The 21,309-nt window shown below is 62.8% G+C and overlaps 2 protein-coding genes across 11 annotated transcripts in view; one reads left to right on the top strand and one right to left on the bottom strand.

The window, feature by feature from the left end:
* The window catches only part of TSPAN11 (tetraspanin 11), a 64,243-nt gene extending 55,512 nt beyond the window's left edge, over positions 1 to 8,731 (top strand). For 6 of the 8 annotated variants that reach the window (XM_067695436.1, XM_067695431.1, XM_067695435.1 and 3 more), the window contains 4 exons: positions 1,034 to 1,192; positions 1,525 to 1,611; positions 1,760 to 1,851; positions 7,527 to 8,731. In XM_067695436.1, the coding sequence (XP_067551537.1) occupies positions 1,034 to 1,192; positions 1,525 to 1,611; positions 1,760 to 1,851; positions 7,527 to 7,539 (351 nt within the window). In that variant the 3' untranslated portion in view covers positions 7,540 to 8,731. The remainder of the gene's footprint in view (positions 1 to 1,033; positions 1,193 to 1,524; positions 1,612 to 1,759; positions 1,852 to 7,526) is intronic. The other 2 variants (XM_067695432.1, XM_067695433.1) reach the window with 2 other exon arrangements.
* A 3,739-nt stretch (positions 8,732 to 12,470) lies between these two features.
* The window catches only part of TSPAN9 (tetraspanin 9), a 183,112-nt gene continuing 174,273 nt past the window's right edge, over positions 12,471 to 21,309 (bottom strand). For all 3 annotated transcript variants that reach the window (XM_067695428.1, XM_067695427.1, XM_067695426.1), the window contains 6 exons: positions 20,005 to 20,196; positions 19,595 to 19,669; positions 18,352 to 18,453; positions 17,604 to 17,735; positions 17,194 to 17,277; positions 12,471 to 15,811 (listed from right to left, as the gene is read on the bottom strand). In XM_067695428.1, the coding sequence (XP_067551529.1) occupies positions 15,740 to 15,811; positions 17,194 to 17,277; positions 17,604 to 17,735; positions 18,352 to 18,453; positions 19,595 to 19,669; positions 20,005 to 20,196 (657 nt within the window). In that variant the 3' untranslated portion in view covers positions 12,471 to 15,739. The remainder of the gene's footprint in view (positions 15,812 to 17,193; positions 17,278 to 17,603; positions 17,736 to 18,351; positions 18,454 to 19,594; positions 19,670 to 20,004; positions 20,197 to 21,309) is intronic.

Genomic DNA, 21,309 nt, shown 5'->3' with positions numbered 1-21,309 from the left:
TGTGCAGGTGGCATACGAGGACAGTCCCGCGGGATTCCCAGCACACGCCATGCTGTTCCCTGCTGTCCGTGCTGTTCCCTGCCGCCTGGTCCTCGGGCTCCTCTGCTGCCTTGCGGGGCCTCCTTGGCCCTTTGCCCACGTGAGCACCTCTGTCCCTCCTACTAAGCGATAGTCAGTGACAAGCTTGGGAAAGCCAGGAGCTTCTTACTCAAGTTCAGGCCCAGGGCCTAGCTTCACTCTTGGCACACAGCCGGTGCCTAATAAATGCTTGTTAACTGGACTAAATGTACCTCCACCCCACACACCAGAGAGCCTCACAACAGCCGTGTTCTGTGGCCCCTACAGGGACTTGAGTCTCAGTCCCCTAACTCGGGGTGCAGGAAATAAACCGTGTCCAGCTGTCCGGCTCCCCTGAGGCCCGGGCTGGTGCTCCCCACGCCCCGGAGCCGTGTGGAAGACCCTGGTCTTGTTCGGCCCCTCTGCTCGGCACTGAGCTGGCTGTGTGTGGCCTCTGGGCACCTCTGTGTCCTGCAGGTCTAGGGGATCTGAGGCTTCGAGGCCTGGATGGGGGGCATCTGAGCCTCTGGGAAGGCTGCGACCCTGTGCCGGTGGGGGGGTGTCCTACCTCCCTGGATGACCAGGAAAGCACCCCCTGGTGGTTTGGTGCTGCCCTGGGCCTGCATGCAGTGGTACACGGCCCCACTCCCTGGGGGACCCGCTGGCATCCATCTCCCCACATCTTCTCCCAGACCCTCCCTGCCCCAGGGACACCCAGCGCAATCTCCTTAAAGGACGTGGGTGAACAAAAAAGGTGGTGATCGGTGTTCCTGCCACCGGCCCTCCACCCGCCCGAAGAGGAGGGCCCCGCAGAGCCAGCCTCCCGCTCAAAAGAGGGGAAGGGAAGAAATCTCGGAAGCAAGGAGGGATTGGATTAAGAGCTGCAGACTGTCCTGCGGCCCCGTAAGCGAGGGGCTGGAGGGCCCCGCCCCTCCCCCGGGCGGGTCCTCACCTCCAGCCCCGTCTCTCGCTCCAGTTCAGGTGCTGCGGAAGCAACAGCTCAGCCGACTGGCAGCACAGCACGTACATTCTGTCTCCAGAGGCCGAGGGCCGCCGGGTGCCCGACAGCTGCTGCAAGACCGTGGTGGCGCGCTGTGGCCAGCGGGCACACCCCTCCAACATCTACAAGGTGGAGGTAAGTGCCCATCCTGCCGGGGCAGGCGGGCGGCCCGGAAAGGCTCAAGATGGGCCGGGTGGAGATCATACTCACCGGCCACGACACGGCGGTGGGCCTTCCAAGGTCCCCACGAAGCCTGGGGGTGGCAGCCGCTCCTGGGAGATGCGGGGACATCGTGGCACACCCCTGGGCCACCTGAGAAGCCCACGGGCACTTGAAAGGCTGGACCCGGCCCTTTAAGTGTCTGGCCTCCCTGAGCTGGGTGGGCGTAGCCCCCCAGCCAGCCCTCCCTCCCCATCCTCACACACCTCTGGGCCAAGGGGTGTGTGACCTGCCTTACTACCTTCCAGGGAGGCTGTATCACCAAGCTGGAGCAGTTCCTGGCCGACCACCTGCTGCTCATGGGGGCGGTGGGCATCGGGGTGGCCTGCCTGCAGGTGAGCTGGAGCAGGGATTCGGGTGCGGGGGGCAGTGTCTGGAACTCTGAAGCCCTCTCTCGCTAGCTGAGGTCGCAGATCCTGGCCCTCTGCCCGCCCTTGCCCTGCCTGCCCCCTCCTCCCCCATCCCCTCCTCTTCCCTCTGCAGCCGAGAAAACATGAAGGAAAATACCCGGGCCTTGGGGCCACCTTGAACTTGTCAGGCACAGAGACCTGGGAGGAGTGGGAGTGTGGGCTCAGGTATGTGCATGCACTCTGTGTGTGCACGCGGGGGTGTGTGTGCACAGCCTGCTGTGGTCCGAGTGGTCCATGGGTGTGTCTGCATGCACCTGGGTGTACGTGGTCGGGGCCGGATGCACATACGTGTTTAGGCGGGCTGTGCATATGTGTATATTCTCATGCATGGACACGCGCTCATTCCTCTGTGTGCACGTGTGCGCGTGTGTGTGATGCACGTGTGCGTGCCCTGGAGGTATGTACACCCAGCTCTGTGCTCTGAGGATGCGCGATGCCTTTTGCTCCGTTTCACCGCTCCACACCCCTCCCCCGGCCACCACCCAGGAGTCTAGTTGCGGGTGCAGCCTCAGTTCCTCGTTTGTAAAAAGGAGCTGATGGGTGACCAGAGGGGATGGGCATCGTGCACGTACATCACTCAGCTCATCGCTGGGCAGACAGCAGACACTCAGAAAATGGTACCCACCACCGTTTCATCGTTTCTACGTGGGCACAGCGTCTCTCAAAAGAGCCGAGTTGTCTCCTGCCCCCCTCACCCACACTCAGGTGTAGGCGTAGCGAGCCGGGGGCGGCAGGTGGGGGGCACTCACGGCCCTTTCGCACCGCCCAGGCAGGCCTTCCGCTCGGTGCGCTGACTCCCGGGGGGCCGCAAGCCGGAGCCGGGGGAGGGATGCTCTGCACTGCGGCTCCTACTCTGCCGAGCTTCCCGGACACCTGTTGCCGACTTCAGGTGTTGGGGGCCTGCTCTGCGGACGCTGACCGGACCTGGGCCGCACTCTCCGTCCGTTTCCTCCTGACCTCTGTTCTCAAAAGCGTGAAGCTGAAGATGAAACAGTGAGGCCAAGGGCAGGGAGCGGGCTGACCGCTGAGCCTGAGGTCAGGGTGGGACACGTCCAGCTGTAGGAGTAACGCTGAGGAGGCCGGGTCACCAGGTCGAGGGCAGGTGCCCGCAGCCCCCCGTTGACCCCCACCAAGGGCGGCTCATCCTCCACAGCGCCCTGCGGGACTGTGCTCATGCCCCGGAGAGAGTGTCACCGGGCCACCTCTGGGTCCCCATCCCTGGCCCATTTTCTCCGTCTGTTCCGCTGCGGCGGCCGAGCCTCGGGGCTCCAGCGCCCCCTGCCGGCTGGCTCTGGAGCTACCACCCAGCCTCGAGGAGGGGCTCAAACCAGGCCAGCCTCCCCGGGCTGCCATCCTCCACCAGGCACCTAGCACCTTCCCCACACCCGCCCAGCCTGGCGCTTCGGAGACCCCCAGGCCCTGGAGATACAAGGCCAAGATGTCATGCCCCCCGTCCTCAGGAACAGGGGAAGTCTTGCCTGGAGTCAGAGGCCCCCGTGGTAGACGGAGCCCCCCCTTCTGTGTGATCTGGGGAGCCACCCTCCCTCCTGAGCCTCAGTTTCTTTACCTGGAAAATGGAGGAGTCTGATGTCTGCAAGCCTTTTTTAAGCAGCAGCGATCTCTCATCCTGGAAGTCTTGCACAGGAACCCAGTTATTCAACATGAAGCCAGAGCTGATGCGATGGAGGAGTCGGGAGATGAGCCTGGCGTGAGAGCCCTCAGGAAGCACTTGGCCCCCCGCGATTTTCCGACTTTCTGGGAAGGCTCCTGCCTCAGTGAGACGGAGGTGCTGCCGCTTCTTGGGACGTTAGGTAGATGTCTCATGAATACTCTGAAGACCAAGCAGGAAGCAACGACAAACGACGAACGTAGCAAAGCTGATTCCAGCCAGACGTCGCGTGTGCCTCCAGGGCGCGTGGACCAGGCACTGGTCTGCCTGCAGAGATGCTGGCAGGCTGGGTGGCCAGGATGCGAGAGGGGGACGGGCCTCCTGGAGCCTCTGAGGGCTGCACGTTTAGGTCACCTGGCAAGCTTTAAAACGCCCCGGGCCTAGGCTGCACCCCCAGAACAATTAAATAACGCCATCTGGGGCTGGCAGCCGGGCAGCTGTGTGCTTGTAAAGCTCCCTGGTGGGTCCAGCGTGCAGCCGGGAGGAGACATGTGAGAAGGAGCCCTGGGGGCCTGGAAGTCAGCAGTGGGAGAGATCAGGAGCTGGGGGACAGGACCGCACCCTCGCGGTCCTTAACCCCCCAGACAGTCCTGAGGGGGGCGGGCAGGGGCCGGAGGACAGACAGAAACAGGAAGGGGAATTTACAGGGAGCCCGACTGGAGAACTTTCAAAGAACTGGAGCCAGCCGGCAGCGTCCCTGAAGAGCGCAGAGCGCTCCTGGCTGTAGCTTGGGACAGCGGTTGGGGGCTGGTGGGGACACTGAAGGACAGAGGTCCCACACCTGCCAGGCTGTGCACCTGTCGCTTTCAGCAAGAGCTGGCAGGGCCCCTCCACCCTCCCGTCTTGTGTGACTCCGTACACTGGATTTCCAGACCCGCAAGGTGCCCCACATCGTAGGCTTGTAGTCCGGGAAAAACTCGAAGATTCTCTAGGCGGGTGTGTCAACCCTGGACACGCAGTAGAATCAGGTTTAAAAACTACCACTGCTCAGGCTCCATCCGCACACATCCTGGCTGTTGGTCTGGGGCGAGACCCACGCACGGGTGTTTTCTAAATCCCTCCAGGTGATCCACGTGTGTGCTCGGGGCTGAGAACACGGCCCCATCTATTCACGCCCCTCTGGGGCACCAGGCCAGGATCCAGCTCCACCCTCGCGGCCCCTTCCGTGGGCGCGCTTTGGAGGCTGTCCACGCTGAGGTCACTTTGGAAGCTAATTGTCAGCGTATTCTGGGCAGGAAGCTTCTATCTAAAAAGGACATAGTGGCTCAGCCCCTTTTCCGACCGTCCTCTTCACACACAGAATCCGGGAGCCTCCCTCTCAGGGGCAGGGTGGGCAGAGGAGGGCGAGGGCGAGCACTCTTTGTCAGCTTTGTAACGGGAGCTGCTGTGTGCCAGGCGCCCTGCCCAGTGCCAGGCCACACCAGCCAGCAGCACGTGGTCCCCTCTGCTAGGGGCTCTCACTCTAGGGGAGGAGACACAGAGAACACAGGAGCCACGCACACAGTGTGAGCCCTGGGGTTTGGGGAGCACATAGGAGACCTGAACCATCATGGGCAATCAGGGAAGGCTTCCTGGAGGAAGTGATATATAATTAAGCCTTGAAGGAGTTTGACAGAAGCAGAAGGGGGAAACATGCCAGGGTGAGGGGACTACACGTGCAAAGCCCTGGATGGCTGGGGGATGGGGGAGGTTTATCCTGAGGGCCCTGGGGAGCCTCTCACAGGCTCAGGGTGCAGAAGGGGCTGGGTGCCGTGGTGTTGGTCTTGTCATACTGAGTTTCAAAGAATCTCACTGGGAAGGCTCTGGACCTATGTACGGTCTGGATGTTTTCCTATTGATAGAGGGGAACTTGGGGCTCAGAGGTTATGACTGAACCCAAGGTCACAGAGCCCCAGATAGAAGCTAACCCACTCCCACTCTGACATTCCCACAACGTAGGATGGAAACCTGAGCCCAGAAACATACAGGACAGCGAGATTGGGGTCTGCAGGTCATTTAAAGGGGAACTGAAAGATCTTATCGGAACGGCTTCTTGGACCTCCCTGGCCCATCCTTGATGCTTGTAGTGACAGCCGGCTGCCGTCCCAAAAACCTCACAAGAGGCTAAAAGCATGCCGGCCTCCCTGTTAAAAAGCCCGCACGCGGCAAACACCGCCTCCAGGCAGGCTACTAGGAGAGGGCACCTCTCACCCGTGCCCCACACAGGCTGAGCCCAGCAGCCTGTCCAGCCCACCCTCTGCCATCTCCTGCTCCTGCAGCCCCTTTGGCCTGTGTGTTCCCTGCTCACAGCCGTCTGTGCTGAGTCCCCCATGTCCTCTGTCAGGAACGGGACACTGGGGGTCCCTCAGGGACTGGATAGTTTGGGCCCATTCCCCTATGGGAATCAGGGTGGTGTGTGTGTGCGTCCGTGCGTGCGTGCGTGTGTGAATGTGCACATCCTCGGCCCCTCTGCATGCATCAAAGTGGTGTGTGTGTGCATGTGCACATGTGTGTGTATACACGTGTGTGTACATGTGCCCACGTGTTGATGAGCACATCGTCTGCCCCTCTGCATGCATCAGGGTGGGGTGTGTGTGTGTGTGTGTGTGTGTGTGTGTGTTTGGACATGCGCTGACGTCCACCTCGCCGTGCCTTCCCCAGGGGCACCCTTGGGACACATGTCATGTACAGAGTGCGCGTGCTGGACGCTCAGCCCTCCGGGCCCTCCCCGGCATGAGAGGTGTGCCGTAGGGGATGCAGCCACAAGTCTGTGCTGGTCCAGCTGCCCCCATCTGGCCTCCCCCTGACAAGATGATCCCCCAGGACAAGTCATCAAACCATGAGGTGGGACAGGGCAGAGGGCCTGCACGCCACCTGGCTGGAATGACTGTGACCGCCACCCGCTTAAAGCCAGCGGGAGATGAGATAACCTCTTAAGCCACCTTTGAGCCCATGGCTCTGAATCCCAGAGGTGGATTAGCGCTGCTCTTAGCACCAAGTCTGAAAGCTGAAAGCTGTGTTCCCAGGGCGTGAAACTCCCGCGTGGGGACAGACGGGAGGGAGGAAGGGGGCACAGAAGGGCTCGACCTCTGCTCCCTCCTTGAGTCTCTCAAAGAGAAACTAGGGTCTGCCAGCCCCACGCCGTCCTCATCAGCCTGTCCTCCTCCGTGTGCATCCGGAGGTACCCTGGAAAGATCAGGTCAGCAGCAGCCACTGGGAAAGATGGGGTACTGTTTCCTATATTTGGGAAACCCACCTGGACCCCTGTCCGCGGCACAGTCACGGGCTGCCCTCCCAGTGTCCCCTCCTGCGGGCCAGGAGCCGGAAGCCAGCAGCGCCATCTTCATCAGGGCCACGGCCCCAGCCCTGGGCCTCCTCGGTCTGACACGGCCTCACCTCCGCGTTCTCAGTGCATCCTCGCGCGTGAGGGAGGAAAGGAAGAGGAAGAAGCAAACAAAGAACAGGGTGGGGAACAAAGGTCCTCATCCTCTGCGTTTAGAGACGGGCAAGTGAGACGTGGGAGGCGACTGCCCAGCACTGCCCGGCTCTGGGCAGCTCGGAGATGGGACAGAGGGGCTGGCAGGCAGGCTCCCCGGGCCTGGGGCTGGGGCCGTGTCCCGAGCTGGTTTACAAGATGAGCTGGTGACGGTCCTGGACGCTCCACTGAGGGCTTCAGTTTCCCCTCCTGCACGTCGGCCAGAGAATCGACTCCGGGGCCTTGTTTTTCTCTGGTATCTGAGAGCAGCAAGATGTAGACAGACTTTCCTCAGGAAAGACGGCTTCAGCCAGCAACGAGGGAGTGGCGGTGTCACCGTTCGGAATCTAATAAAACCAGGCCATCTCCAGAGAAGATCTGGGACCACAGAGCCGCCGTGTGGACGGGAAGCTGGTTCGACGTGCAGGCCCTCACCCAGGCCACAGAATTGCAATCTGCAGCTAACAGGGTCCCCGGGGATCCGTGACCATTCAAGTGTGAGAAATACCGCTCTTGGGTGTGGTTCTCAACGTGGTCCCCACCTCCACCCCCAGCATCACGTGGGAGCTTGTTAGAAATGCAGAGTCCCAGGCCCAGGGCCCCCTGATCAGGTCCCCAGGGGGCACTTGGGGGTGGGAAGCCCAGCTCCAGGGCGCCCTTGGCCGGCACACTGGCGGGCTCTGATTGCTCTGTCCCTCTGCTCTTTCCACCCGGCAGATCTGCGGAATGATTCTCACCTGCTGTTTGCACCGGAGAGTCCAGCTGCATTTATACTAACGGCCAACCTTGTCCCCGTCCCACTGCCCCTCGCAAGTTCAGGGGCCCAAATGCCATCGGCCAGGCCTGCGACATCAGTATCAGCTGGCCTAGAAGCTCCCGGAAACAACCCCCACTCTGTGCCCAGCCCCTTGGGACCCACAAGTGCCTGAGACCATGGCTCCTGCAGCCCCCACCCGGGCCGGGGACCCTCAGCCCCCTCCCTGCACTTCTGTGGGCTCACCGCCAGAACCCCCAGGCCGGGGACGGAGCCTGCTGGGAGACCACAGCCAGAGCCTCTCCAGGCATGGGCTCCCGAGGACTGCAGGGGGCTGGGCTCAGGCTGTGCCCCCTCCCTGCTCCTGAACCCTGAACCAGGGCTAGAAACCTTGGCCCCTCTGCGATGCTTACGTTGGGCCCGTGACCCTCCCACCTGTGCTCAGCATCCTTCCTCGTGCCTCTGCTAGGTGTGCTTTCCCCCCCACCCCCCGGCCCAGGAAATGCATCAGGTGGGCAGGTAGGGTTGGCTCTGCCCCCAGAAGACCTAGCCTTCTGCCCACCACCACACCTTCTCACCTGGAAAGGAGTGTCAGGTGGCCCGGTTCCTTCCTGCAGGGCCGGGGTTGGGCGGCGCAGGCGGGGTGGAGCTGCCAGGGCCGGGAGCAGGGTCCTGCCTTGGGCCCCTCCCCGGGAGAGGTCCCCAAGCCCCGTCTCTAGCCATATGCCCCTCGGGGGTCTCCTGTCCATGGCTTGAATCTCAGGGTCACCGATGCCAGTTCATTAAAAGGGAGGCCAGCTTTCCAGCAATCCCAGATTGCACCAAAGCCAAAAAACATGGTGCTGCGATTATCTTTGCTGCCCTCCAACTTCCTGGGATTCGTGCATATAATCGAAAAATAACCATAAGTCCCAAGTTCTCTGCAGGGCTAGAGGCCAGGCTGACGTCACACTCTCCCGCCGGTACCGGGACCCCGGGCCACCTCACTCCAGAGTGGCAGCGTTTCTCCACGGGGACCAGTTCATTTGTCCCCGTCCCCAGATGCGGGGGGGGGGCACTTTTCACCCCAAAGCAAAGCGACTTCCATCGTAATTCAGAGAAGCTGGGGGACCCAGGTTGCCCAGTGTGAAGCCAGAAGGAAGTAAATGCTTCGTCTTTTGTGACAGAACGCGCTCGTTCTACTTCATTCACTCTTCTGTCTAGAAAACTTGCTTGAGGTGGGCGGGGCTGGGGTCCGTGGGAGCACCTGGGCCAGCTGGGCTTGGGTGGCCCCAAGACGGGGGCACGGGGTGGTGCGGGGGTCTGCAGGCTGGGCGCGAGCCCCTCGCCTGGTGTGAACCCGACAGTCCCATTCACTGTGTGAGCCCTCCATCCACCAGGGATGTCCCTGGGGGGAGCCCACCTTGCAGGGGAGTCCATAGCCCTGCCCTCCTCCTGTGTCACGCCCGCATCTTGGTCGAGATTATTCTCTGAACAACCACGGGGCCGCCCTCCGATGGCCTGGGTATCAGGCAGGGGCTGGACCCGGTCTAGGCACGTCTGAGCACATCTGTCTTGTTGGGCCGGCATGTCGGCTCACCTGCACCATCACCGTGAGCGTGAGTATGCACGCGTGTCCGCGCAAACGCTCAAGTGTGCCCGGGGGGCCGGCACACCTGCAGGCCCCTCCCCGCTGCACACAAGCAGCGCTGGGGGTGGTGGGCACTGCTGTCTACACAGGCTGGCAGTCAGCGGGGCCCCGGTCAGGTGGGTGGGCAGCACGAAAACTTTGCGAAGCTGTCCGCCTCGGTGCCCGCCGGCGGGCCCGTCGCCTGCCGCTCCGTGCCAGCTCTGAGGGCCGGGCTGTCAGGCTGCAGTGGCTGGGCTGCCGCGAGCTGGGCCCTGCTTCCCTCCGTCCCCCAGCTGAGAATGGACAGGCTGTCAGTGGGGGCACAGGAAGCCCCGCTCCCGCTCTCCCCCTGCATCCGTCACTGGCTGAAGATGACGCAGTGGCTGAAGATGGTGACACAGTGACTGACGGCCGGCAGGGGGGCCTGGGGGAGCCTCTGGGTCAGGCCAGGGGGTGAAGAGGGCAGTCAGTAAAGCACGAACCCAGCCCTGTCCGTCAGCAAGGTCCAGACTCTGTCCTTGCACTTTGTCGTCAGCCAGGCCAGCCAGAGCCAAGAGGGCTAATGGTCCCATTGGCGCCGTTTCACGAGGTGGGAACGGTTTCCACCAGACCCTTCAAAAGCTGCAAGTGTCCCTGAAAGTCCTTATCTGGTGTTTAGGGAACCCCAGGTTGGGGACCACAGATCAAATGTCACATGCTTTCCCTGAGTTGCCAACCAGTAAGTAAGAAGGCTGAGTCCTTTGGAACTGGGTCTGTTGACACAGAGGAGATATCTATTGAGACTATATTGGTCCTGCAGGAATTCAGTGCGGGGAGAGGGAGGCAAAAGACCAGGAGCTTCCTGAGGCCATAGACCAGTGAGAGGGCCTCACCTGTCCACACGCTGGATCAGCCTTGCTGCAGACGCTGGGCGAGGCTGGTTCCCTGAGCTCTGCAGACACCCGGAGAAAAATCTCTGGGTGGCAGCAGGCTCTACCCACCAGACCCCCAGAGCACACTGGGGCCTGGCTACACCCTCTGCTCAGCATCAAGGGGCACTGAGGGCAGCTGGGCAGTGCTCAGCGGAGCCTCGAGAGGGAGAGCCCAGCAGCAGCGTCAACCGGAGAGCCTGGCCCGGGCACGCCCTGTGGAGGGTTGTTACCCTTTTTGTTAGTTTAAGAAGACACACTAGTCCGTCTCCATGGCTGCGTTACACTCAGCAAAAACCAGATGGCTAAATCAATAGCCTCCAATCTTTGCCGAACACTTTAAGAAGGAACCATTGCAATGCCAATACGTTTGTGTCCAAAATGACATTGACTTAATCTGACTTGTGTGGATTTGTTGAATGCTGCTACTGGACCAGCAGAGCAGAACAAGCCCCCCGGGGGAGGGGGGGGAAGCTTGCCCACCGAGCCCGCACATCTCCCGAGCTCTATCCCTGATCCACACTCCATCCAGCTCCGCCCCCCAGATCACTCTCTTCCAACTCCAGTTTTCAGCCAGGGGGATGCTCTTCCTTGGGGTCCCACCTCTTGTTTGGGGACTCCTGAGGCCCCAGATTCGACCAGTGTCTTGCCAAGCACCTACTCTGGTTCAGAACAAGCTGGATGTCTTCTTTTTTTAAAAAATTTATTTATTTTAATTTATTTATTTTTGGCTGTGTTGGGTCTTTGTTGCTGCGCGCAGGCTTTCTCTAGTTCTGGCGAGCGGGGGCTACTCTTTGTTGCAGTGCGTGGGCTTCTCATTGCAGTGGCTTCTCTTGTTGCAGAGCACGAACTCTAGGTGCGTGGGCTTCAGTAGTTGCAGCATGTGGGCTCAGTAGTTGTGGCTTGCAGGCTCAGTAGTTGTGGCTCGTGGGCTCTAGAACGCAGGCTCAGTAGTTGTGGCCCACGGGCTTAGCTGCTCCGTGGCATGTGGGATCTTCCCGGACCAGGGCTCGAACCCGTGTCCCCTGCATTGGCAGGTGGATTCTTAACCACTGCGCCACCAGGGAAGCCCTGGATGTTCCCCCATCCCGCTGGTAACTCCCTTCGTTCTCACGCTGTAGCCAGAGGCATGGCACGCAAGGGCAGAGCTGAGCCGGTCCCACGGGCTTCAAGCCTCTCAGCGGGCGCCCACTGCTCTTAGCTTGAAGTTCAAACTCACCCACCGGCTCACAGGCTGTGACCCCTGCCCAGCCAGGGCAGCTGCCTCTCACAGCACACCTGGCAGGAACCCAGCGCTCACAGTGCGGCCAGGATGCTCCAGGAGCAGACAGCACAGGGGCCAGGTGGCATCGCCGTGGGGCGCCCACGGGCTGGGGCAGGAGTAAGAGCAGGATGGGCAGGGGGAGCGGCCCCACCGGCGCTCCTCTGACTTGGTTGGTCCTCAGCAGATGACAGAGGGTCACCTGCCCTCGGCCCCAAGGTCCCCCGGTAACTGTCCTTGGGGAGGCTCCCAGGGACCCCACTCCACTGGACCTTCGAGAGGGTCGCCTCAGACTCCTCAGTCCTCAGCGAACCCCCGGGGGCTTCGGGGCACAGCAGCCGTGGGAAGGGGTGCCAAGGTGGGTGCTCAGGACAGTTCGTGCCAGCCTGGCCTCCCCCTGAGGAGGGGGGCAGATCTCCACGTGTGGAGGGGCTCAGGGAGACCCCGTGCTGTACCTACCCTTCCTTCCCGCCCAGCCCGTCCACCCACCCCTCTCCTGTTCCTTGTCACTGTGACGATGACAGCAGAGGAAAACCCACAAGCCAGAACCCCAGCTGAGGGAGCTGGGAGCCTCCCGCTGCCGCTGGCCGGCAGATCAGGGCTCTCGCGGCTCCAATGCCGCCCTCCGTCCCCGCCGACCATCTCTTGCTGACGGGTGCCTCCTGCCCTCTGAAAGCCGTCCCAGGGCCACCCTCAGCGGGTGCGGCCCAGACCAAGTCACACGTGAGGTCCCCTCAGTCCTGGGAGAGACGCCAGGCCCACACGAACCCAGGAACCTCGCAGGGACCGGGGAGAGGCTGTACCTAGAGCTGACAGCCCCGCCCCACTGGGGGCCTCTGAGAACTTGTTCCTGGCCCCGCCCTCACACGCTTACAGGACCCCAGGACTGGCCATCTGTGGCGGGTGGCAGACACTGAGGCGGGAGCTGGCCTCTGGTGCGGCCAGGCCGCCAGGACAGGCCCCTGACCCCAGAGACCCCTCCCCACCCAGCAGATCTGTAGCTGGGCCCGAGGAGGTGGGGAGAGGCCCTTGCTGTGGGCTGTGCGTGGACAAGGCAGGCTGGTCCCCACAGCAACACCTCGTGAAAAAGCCACAGTCGTGGCTCCGTGGACACAAACACCACAAAGAGACAGGCTGCGTGTGCTTTTGACACGTTATCAGTTTTTATTTAAAAACATGCTAAAAACATGGCGTTCCGTAAGCCAGGACCAGGAGGAAGGAAGCGCACAGATACGGCATCGCAAGCAGAAAAGTGCATTGAAAACAGCACGCGTGCCCCCCCGCTCGGCCATGCTGCCCCAGCGGGCAGCGTGTGGGCACAAGCCCCAGGCCTGGCCCTCGAGGGGCCCGGTCAGCGTGGCGAGGCAAGGACACGGCCTAGACTTGGCCTCGTGGCGGCGGAGCGGGGGGATGGGAGAACAGGAACGCAAGAGGCCGGCCCTGAAGGGCTGAGGGGCGGGGGGACCTCAGGCACCCGGCTCCCGCTCCGTCCTGGCTGGGTCGCTGCTGTTAGCACCTCCACCAGCGGTGGGCAGGGGCCGGAGAGGCGGGACATCCTTTCCATCCACCTGGACCACTCTTTGGCCACCAAAGCAAGGACGGACGGCCATCTGGTCCAAGTGAAACCAGAACACCTGCATGAGGGCCTGGGGTGGGTCAGCAACCTTTCCAGTGTGAGGGGCCACGACGCAGGCCCACGCTGGAGGGGAGAGAGGAGAGGGCCTCCAGCGGGGGAACAGGGGTCGGCACCTGCTGGGGTCCCCAAGGGCCATGCTCAGCCCTGCTGGCTCACCTCCCTTGCGAGACGGCTGCAGAGAGAGGCCGAGTGGAGACAGGCACTCCCCTGACGTCTGCAGGACCTTGGCCTTGGGAGTCAACTCTGTAAACCGCCTGCATCAGACCCCACTGAGCTAACTGTGACCTTGGCAGGGGAGTCGCCAAGGAGGGGTTTCCCTCAGGTAGTGCTGCCCTCGAGAGCAGGGTCGGGAGAAACCGAGCAGGTGCTGGGCCCCATCACTGACGTCACACGGCGCGGTGGGGACCGCTCTGCACGGTGGGCGAGGGCCTGGAAGGAGCCCCCCCGCCCCCGTGCGTGAGCTTGGCCGAATCACGGAACAGCCAAGCACAGGGTCAGGCGAGAAGGCAGTTTGGGGAACTGTGGACAAGGCTCTGTGGACAGACGGACGGGGCAGGGGCTGGCGGGAGGAGGGGGCCGGAGGCAAGGGCCCCAGGGCCGGAGGACGCCCCTTGAAGCCCCAGAAACATAAGATGCCAGCGAGGCCATACACCACCAAGGTGCTAGGCTTTCGCTGCTGATTTCAACAAAACTTTTACATTGCATTGATAGGCGTAAACCCCCCCCAAGATAAACCCATTACGCAGCAGTGCCACTGTGCCGCCCGAATGCTCGTTTGTGGAGGGTCCCTCGCGGCGGAATGGTGGTGCGTCCTCTCTGGGCTCTGCAGACCTGGGCTCCCGGGAAGGCAGGGCCAGAGGGCGGGGAAGGCCCGTCCCCTGTGGCCTCTGCCCACGGCCCTGCCCACAGGCTTTCCCATGAGCACCCACTCCCGTCTCAGGAGGTGGTCTCTGCTCTGCCCAACCCGCTGAGCGCACCCTACTCTCTGCTGTCCCGCACCCAGAAGCTCGACTCCTGAGCACACCAAAAGCTCTGTACTGGTCCCAACCGTCTTGTACTTAAGGGAGAAGGGGGCTGCTGGCTGGTGGCCAGGTCTCAGCTCTCGGAACAGACAGGTGGAGGCTGGGGAGGAGACAGGGCCCCCCAGGAGGTCAGGGCACCCATCCAAACAGTGCAGAACAAAGGCAGCGCCCAGGTGAGGCCCACCTGGGGAAGTACCAGCTGGTGGGGAAACCTTTCCAATCTCAGCCCCATGGACTCTTGACTTATTTTTTTAACTGCACAACTTGCTTAGACCAGCATGAACCCTAGTCGGGGCACCCCGCTGCAGTCGGATGCCCCCCAACTGTCCATCTCCAGGCCCTGACTCAGGCTGCTCTGTCCTGGGGCTACCGTAACAGGATCCCGTCTGACTTCTCTTGGGTCTCGGTACTCTGCCTTGGGGTCGCAGAGGACGTGATCACCAGTCACCCCAGCATCGATGAACCCCAGGGAAGGAGATGAGGTCCTGGGACCCGGGTGGACGTCTCTCCCTCCCTCCCTCCCAGCACGGAGTCAGCAGCTGAGTGACTCTGGCTGGAGCGACCACGGCTCCGCCCTCCCCTCTGGTGGTCGTGGGTCCTCTGCCGCTGTCTGAGCAGCTCCACGGAAGGACCGCTTCCCCTTCCAGAAGCAATGTGAGAGAGTAAGCAGCGTCTGAACTAGAGAGGTATTTGTCCAAGAGTTTCTAGCAGGAATGTCTGTGAAATAACGTGTTTGCAGAACCTGTCGCGGGAATGCCCGCAGGGGTGGAAGGGGAGCCTCCCGGGCCCACAGAGGGCAGGAGGGAGGAAGAAGGGAAAAGGAACTGCTCATCAGTGACGCATAAGGACCCACGACCGCTCGGCCTCGTTCCCAAGCAAAGCACCCGCAGCCCCCAGAGGACCCCCGGCCCGGGCCTCTCATGCGGCCTGGGCCTCGGTAAACGCTGCACCCTGCAGGCCTCGCCCCCACACGGCCTCCTGCGCCTCTGTCTCCCCTGCCCCTCCCAGGCTCCCTGCTCCCCCACCCTCAGTGCATCCTGGCGAGAGCATCCTGAGTGTGCACAGCGGTCTGTCCTGACAGAAACCGGGCGGACACGCCCTGTCCCTGCCTGTCCCCACCCTCAGAAAGAAAATCAAACCGTTACAGAAATCAACGCAGTAAAAAGTTATAAATCAGAAAGCTAACCCTAAACTTATCCAAGAGATAGTATTCCTGAATAATCGTAATCAGAGTAAAATAAAATAGAAAAGTTACACTGTAAGGTATAAAAAGCCTGGGCGAGATGTTTCCAGGGGCCCGGCCGGGAGACGGTCAGCCCCGCCCGCGTCCGCGCACCCGCTCTCCGGGTGGCCAGGGGCACCGGGGCCTCCGCCGCGCAGTCTCTCCACCGGGAGGGAGCCCTGCGCCTCCCGCCCCACGCCACGCGGGGACAAAGTGTCAGCGGAGGAAGGACAGGGCAGAAGCGCACTGGTGCTGGGGGGCCCCCACAGCACAGCCCCTGCCCACCCTGTCTTCTTTGGCAAATACACAGGAATCCGGGCACCCCGGCACCTCGAGGTCTCTGCACCTCCTCCTCCCTGGCCTCCGCCCGCCGAGAAGGCTGCAGCGGGCGGCGGGGAAGGCGGGCCAGGGCGGCGGGCGCAGGGGTCAGCAGTCTGGAGGGTGCGGGCAGGCGACACAAGCTGAAGGCCTCTTCCCTGGCGCAGTGTCCGCGGGGCCGGGGCGTTCAGCCGGCCCGCTCAGGCGTCATATTTTTTCCCAGTCCGGTGGATGTGCTGGAAGAGGGTCATGGAGAAGGCCATGCCCAGAATCTGAAAGACACGGGGAAGGCCTCAGATGGGGGCCACGGGCACCCAGAGCACGTGAGGCAGCCCCCTGCAGGATGCAGATGCTGGCGGAGTGAGAACGATGCAGAAAAGGGGAGGCCGCACGTGGGGACCTCGGCCGCTCGGACTGTCCGTGCGGGACGTCACCGAGCTTCGAGGCCCAGAAACCTGCCGTTTCAGAGCGCCGCAGTGAGGGCAGGACCTGACCCTAAGTGGCAGCCGACGCGGAGCTGGGGGCGTGGGGGCAGCGGCAGGACGTTGACAGCCCCCCGCCTCACTTCCGCGGGGTCCTGGGGTACATGGCGTGGCGTCTGACTGCTGCTCCGCTGGGAGGAAGTTACCATTCATCTGGGTCCCCTCGGCCCCCCAATCCCGAGCGGAGCAGAATGTGCAGGAAGCCAGCCTGCGGCCTCCCGGGCACCAGCACTCGCTGCGAATCGCGCGGCCAAGGACACCGTACTTCCCGTGGCACTCACACTCAAGGTCTGCCCGTGACCTTGGAGACCGAGGGGCCCAGCCTGGCCCCGGCGTCCTGGTCCAGGCCGGGCTGCAGGCAGCCCCGAGCCGAGCCCCACTCTCGGCACCGGAGAGACCCTTGCTCCCATGAGCCCGTCTTCCGTCAGAGCCCTGAGCAAGGACAGTGGCTTGTCTGCTAAGCTCGGAGGCTCGCAGAGGACCAGACATGGTCCGGCCCGCGGGGTTTAGGGAAGAAAGGGGACCTCGTGCAGGAGCTCATCTTCCCGTGATGGACCAGTCAGGGTCAGGTGGTCACCAAGGGTAGGAGTTATACACAAGTGGGCAAGGGGGAGCCCATAATGCTCCCCCAGAAAGGCCGGGGGCTCCTGCTCTCACCACGTCAGCCTTCTCTTCAAGGAGGGAGCCGGGGGCCCCTGCGAGTCCCCCTCCGTCACCCACGCTGGGCCTTGCACAGCACGACCGCCCGCGAAACGCTGGCTGAGGGCAGCGAGCCCTTCCCGAGCGCCTCCCCCGTGCGACGTGTCGGCTATTAAACTCACATAACGCTCAGAAGCGGCCCATGATCACGCCCACTACGCGGATGTGTAAACGAAGGCACAGCGGCTCAGCCACCTGCCAGGCCGCACGTATCCCACGGGATGGGGCAGACCCCGCGGAGGCGCCTGTAGGCCTTGCTCACAGCTGACGCCTGAGGACTCACCGCCGTTCAGTTCAGTCACAGGGTAAACGTCCCCGTGCTGTGGGGACAGGCACGTCACAGGCAAACCCATGGCGGCTTCCTGCGGGCTCGCACAGGCCCGGGGGCGCAGCCCGGGCGGGGAGGGCCCCCGTCGGTCCTCTCTCCCTTGGGCTTTGGGGCTGGGCTGCGCGAGGCTGGACGGCCCCCTTACCTGCACGATCAGGATGCACATCCCCACCGTGCCGAGCACGTGTTTATTGTCATCAAACCACATCTTCACCTTCTCGTAGCAGCCCTGGGGAGCGAGGACCAGAGCTTCAGGCGCCGGCGTGACCCTCTCTGCGCCTCTGCCCCTGCCCCCGGCCCTGGTCCTCTTGCCTTCGAGCATCTCCCCCAGGGGTTCCACCTACAAGGCCCCGCCGCACAGCCCCAGATCCCATTCCCTCCGACCTCCGACGCCCCCAGATGTGGGCCCAGATCCCCCACTGCCCACTGCCTTCTAGCTTCAGGCCTGTGCATCCCCGCCCGCCCCACATTAAGCCACCTCCTTGGTGGCCCGGGCCACCGTCCCCAGGCTGTCCACCGTACGGACCCCTGGGGTGGGGTGGGATGCAGCCTCACCGTCCTCCACACGGGGGCGCTGCTGTTGCGCCCACAGCCCTGGGAGTTCTCCATGCAGCAGCGGTCGGGAACCGTGTTCTCCCCCAGCACCGGGTACCAGTCTGTGTAGTCGGTGACACCACAGCACCGCATCTGCAGGGGGAGGGGCCCAGGGTCAGACGGGCCACACCCGGCGTCCCCGTTGGGCTTCCCCTGTCACCCGGCCCCCAGGGGAGCTGCCGCGTGGAGTTCAGCCTTCTCGTCCCTTCTTTGGGCCTCAGCCGGGCCCAGGGGAGGAAGTGATCGCTCCTTCCTGGAGGCTGGATGGGGAGAAGGCAATGTCACCTGCCCTCTGAGCTGGGCGCTGGGCGCTGGGCAGGCCGCTCGGCCCTCCGCTCGCCCACCAGCCCCCTGGCTCTTGGCTCTGTGGACCGTCCCAAGCTGGCTGTAGCACCCTGCCCCCTCGCGCTGTGCTAACTCGTTTCCTCTTAGAACAGAACCTCTTGAGTCATGACAAGGGAGGCAACCCTGCTGCTAAAATAAGTTGTCGTTCGTGCCAAAGCTTCAGAAAGGAAGGGCTTGGACGAGGTGCCCTCTCGATCATCCGTCCTTCCCAGCTCCCTGGGCCCCGCAGCTGCAGGTCCTGCTTGCCGACCCCCTCACCCCTCTGCGGCTGCCACACGGTGTCTGACCCAGAAGGCCAGGGTGCCCAGCCGGGTCCCAGAGTCTGAGGCCAGGCCCCGCCCCCCCACCCAGCACGACCCCGCACCTCGGCCTGAATGATGTTCCAGGCGTTCTTAAGCCCCACGTTGTTCTCCGAGTTGTACAGCAGCAGGCCTTCCTTCAGGTCCTTCCTGGCGTTCTCATTCACCTGACAGGTGAGGGCAGACTCAGTCGGGCGAGAGCAGGAGGCCGCCCCGCTCCCCAGCTCTCCCAGGTCGGCCAGGACAGCTGGCCACAGCTCTCCCGGGCGGGGAGGCCCGCGGGGGGCCGGGCGGTGACCCTGGAGAGCCGAGCTCTTCGGGCCAGAGCTGTGACACGGAGGCGGACACAGCCCAAGCCCCTCAGCTGCCCTGGTCCCAGGACCAGCCCCGCACAGGCCACCTGCCTCCAGGCCACGACACCCCCCAAGGCTGCCCCTGTCGGGACACACCCTGGGAACGCAAGGTGCGGATCAGCCGTCCCGAGCGTGGGCCACCTCTGCTGTGTCTGTGAAGTTGGAAAATAGCCTCTATCTCTGGGATCGTGAGAGCTAAAGGAAAGGACTCCCATAAAGAGCTGAGAACAAGGCTGGCCCGCGGGGATCTCGCAGCATTATTCGTGCCTCCTTTTCAGAGATGCAAAGGAACTACTGTTACAAATCCTAAGAGTGCCTCTCCCTCTCAGCGTGGCCCGGGCGCCTCCTTCAAGACCCAAGGAGAAGATGGTAACACGGTTCTGGGTACAACGCACCCAAAGGGCCCACCGAGCCCAAAGCCCGCGCTTGGCCAATCGTTCCTGGCGGTCCCAGAAGAAGTTCCCCAACTTTGCAGGGAACCGTCCAGCCTGGCGGGGTCGCCAGGGGTCCCTGCTCCACCCTCCTGAACCCCCGGGGCAGCCTGGGAGCAGCTGTCTGTCCCCAAAGGTCTCTGGAATCACAGCTGCCTCCACTGTGAGCCCTACGCACTGTCACCTGGAAGCTTCCCCTGTGTTACCAATAGGTTACGCTCCTATCACCCAGCCCAGGCACCTAGTGAGCTCTGCATCCCTTCCCCACAACTGTGTTTGAATACTCCCAGTGACGGGGAGCTCTCTGTGCCAGAGGCCGTCCGTGGCATCCCGTGGTCATTGGAGGACTCCACTTCCTAAGACTACACTAGGTAATGAGCCCCCACCAAAACCTCTCCTCCAGGCCCTTCTTAGCTCTCCTCTCCTCACAAGTATGAACTGTCACTGCTTTTCCTCCGGCTTCCCAGACCCAACCCCAGGGGCAAGGAAGTTCCATACGCCCCCTCCCCTCCTGGAAGGCTTACCTTGTCCGTGTAGACAAAGAAGAGGATAATTAAGATCAGCTCCGCCAGGAGGGTGATCAACAAGACGATGAAAAACTGCAAACAGAAGGTGCAGGCGTGGGCACGTGGCAGCGGTCCCAGCCGGGGACGGGGTGCAAACGGGGTGGCCGGGGACAGGTAACACCTAGACAGGACTTCCCAGGTACGGGAGAGGCCACGGCTCCTGAGGACTCCCAGATGGGGAGGGCAGGGAGAGGAGGCAGACACCAGTCAAGGAGTGGGAGGGGCGCCTAGGGCAGGGGCAGCCAATCATGAGGAAGAGGGGTGGGGTCAGGCAAAGACCATTCTAGGAGCTACTTCTCCGGGCTCAGGGGCTCAGATGCAGGGCGATCCAGCGTTCGGAGGGCTGGGGAGTCTGGGGTCCAACTTACACTCAGAAGGAGGCACCTGTTCTCCTTGACGGCGCCCAGGCAGCCGAGGAAGCCCGTCACCATGACGACGGTGCCTATGGCAATGACGAGGTTGGCTGCAGACAGCGATGGGAAGCTGGGGGAGAAGGTGGCAAAATTGCCTTGGGACACGGAGAGCCAAATGCCCACTCCAAGCAGTCCACAGCCACAGAGCTGGAGAGAAAGGGAAGCCTGTTAGCCCGGCACTGCTCTGGTATCCGTCTCCACAAGACTCACAGGACTGCGTGTCCCTCCACTGCCCCCACTTCCCCCGGCCCCAACCGTGAGACACGGACAGGGTGCAGCTGGGTGGTGTGACCTGCACGAAGGCCCCAGCCTCTCCGCGTCAAACGGGATGGAACTAGCTTCTCGAAGCTCAGAGGGTCACGTCAATGAGGACAAATTAAACAAGGCGCAGGGAAAGCACGTAACAAGTACGGAAGGTCCTAACTGCACGTGCGTGGCCATGGGGGTCCCACTCAGCAGAGGAGGGCCTGGCGCTCCGGAAGGAGGCGGGGAGGGGCCACATGGTCATGGAAGCAAGTGAGGAGTTTTGGAGGGAAACGCCGAGCCAGTTTCTCAGAGCCAGACCCTGTGGTGACTGGGTCCCGCTGCCCTGACCGGAAGGGCCACCTGTCCATGGTCCTCAGGAGCTGGAAGAACAAATTTCACGCATATGGAAACAGGAAGGAGCTCCCTGGCCTGGCTGAGGGGCTGGCCGATGTGCAGGGCATGGGTCCGCCATGACCTCACCATCCATCCCAGGGAGCAGCAGCCGCCCCCGGCTGGAACCCACTCCGCTCCACGGCACCCCTGGGGCTGCGATGCCCGCGGCTGCAGTTTCCCACTCCGCGGGCTGCAGGTCTCCATAGCAGCCTTGTTTTACACGCCATAAGCTGACACCCCCCCGTTCCCTCCAGGGGCTCAAGGATGTCTGCGGGGTCTCGGGAGCTAGTCAGTCGGCCGACAGGTATCTACCGAGAACCTACAGCACAGAGGAGCCACAGCCACGTTAGGGACCTGCCTTCCCAGGGCCTCGGCTCGGACCAGACGGGAGCCAGGGTAGGGCAGCATCCACCCCAGGCCGTACGCACGGGGGCCAAGTAAGTGGCACAGAGTTCAGGTGGCAGGGGGAGGGGGCAGCCCCTCAGGCACGTGCACGGGGCAGGTGGGGAATGAGACACTACCACTCCCCTTCTGGACCGTTGTGGGACTTGGAAAGAAAGAAGGCCCGTGAAGAGGGTGACCAGGGCCAGGCGCCGGCCTCCGGGAGACAGGTCGCGAGCC

This window comes from Pseudorca crassidens, chromosome 11, assembly GCF_039906515.1.
Source record: "Pseudorca crassidens isolate mPseCra1 chromosome 11, mPseCra1.hap1, whole genome shotgun sequence".
NCBI classification, from domain to species: Eukaryota; Metazoa; Chordata; class Mammalia; order Artiodactyla; family Delphinidae; genus Pseudorca; species Pseudorca crassidens.
This window is presented reverse-complemented; position numbering and strand designations above follow the sequence as displayed.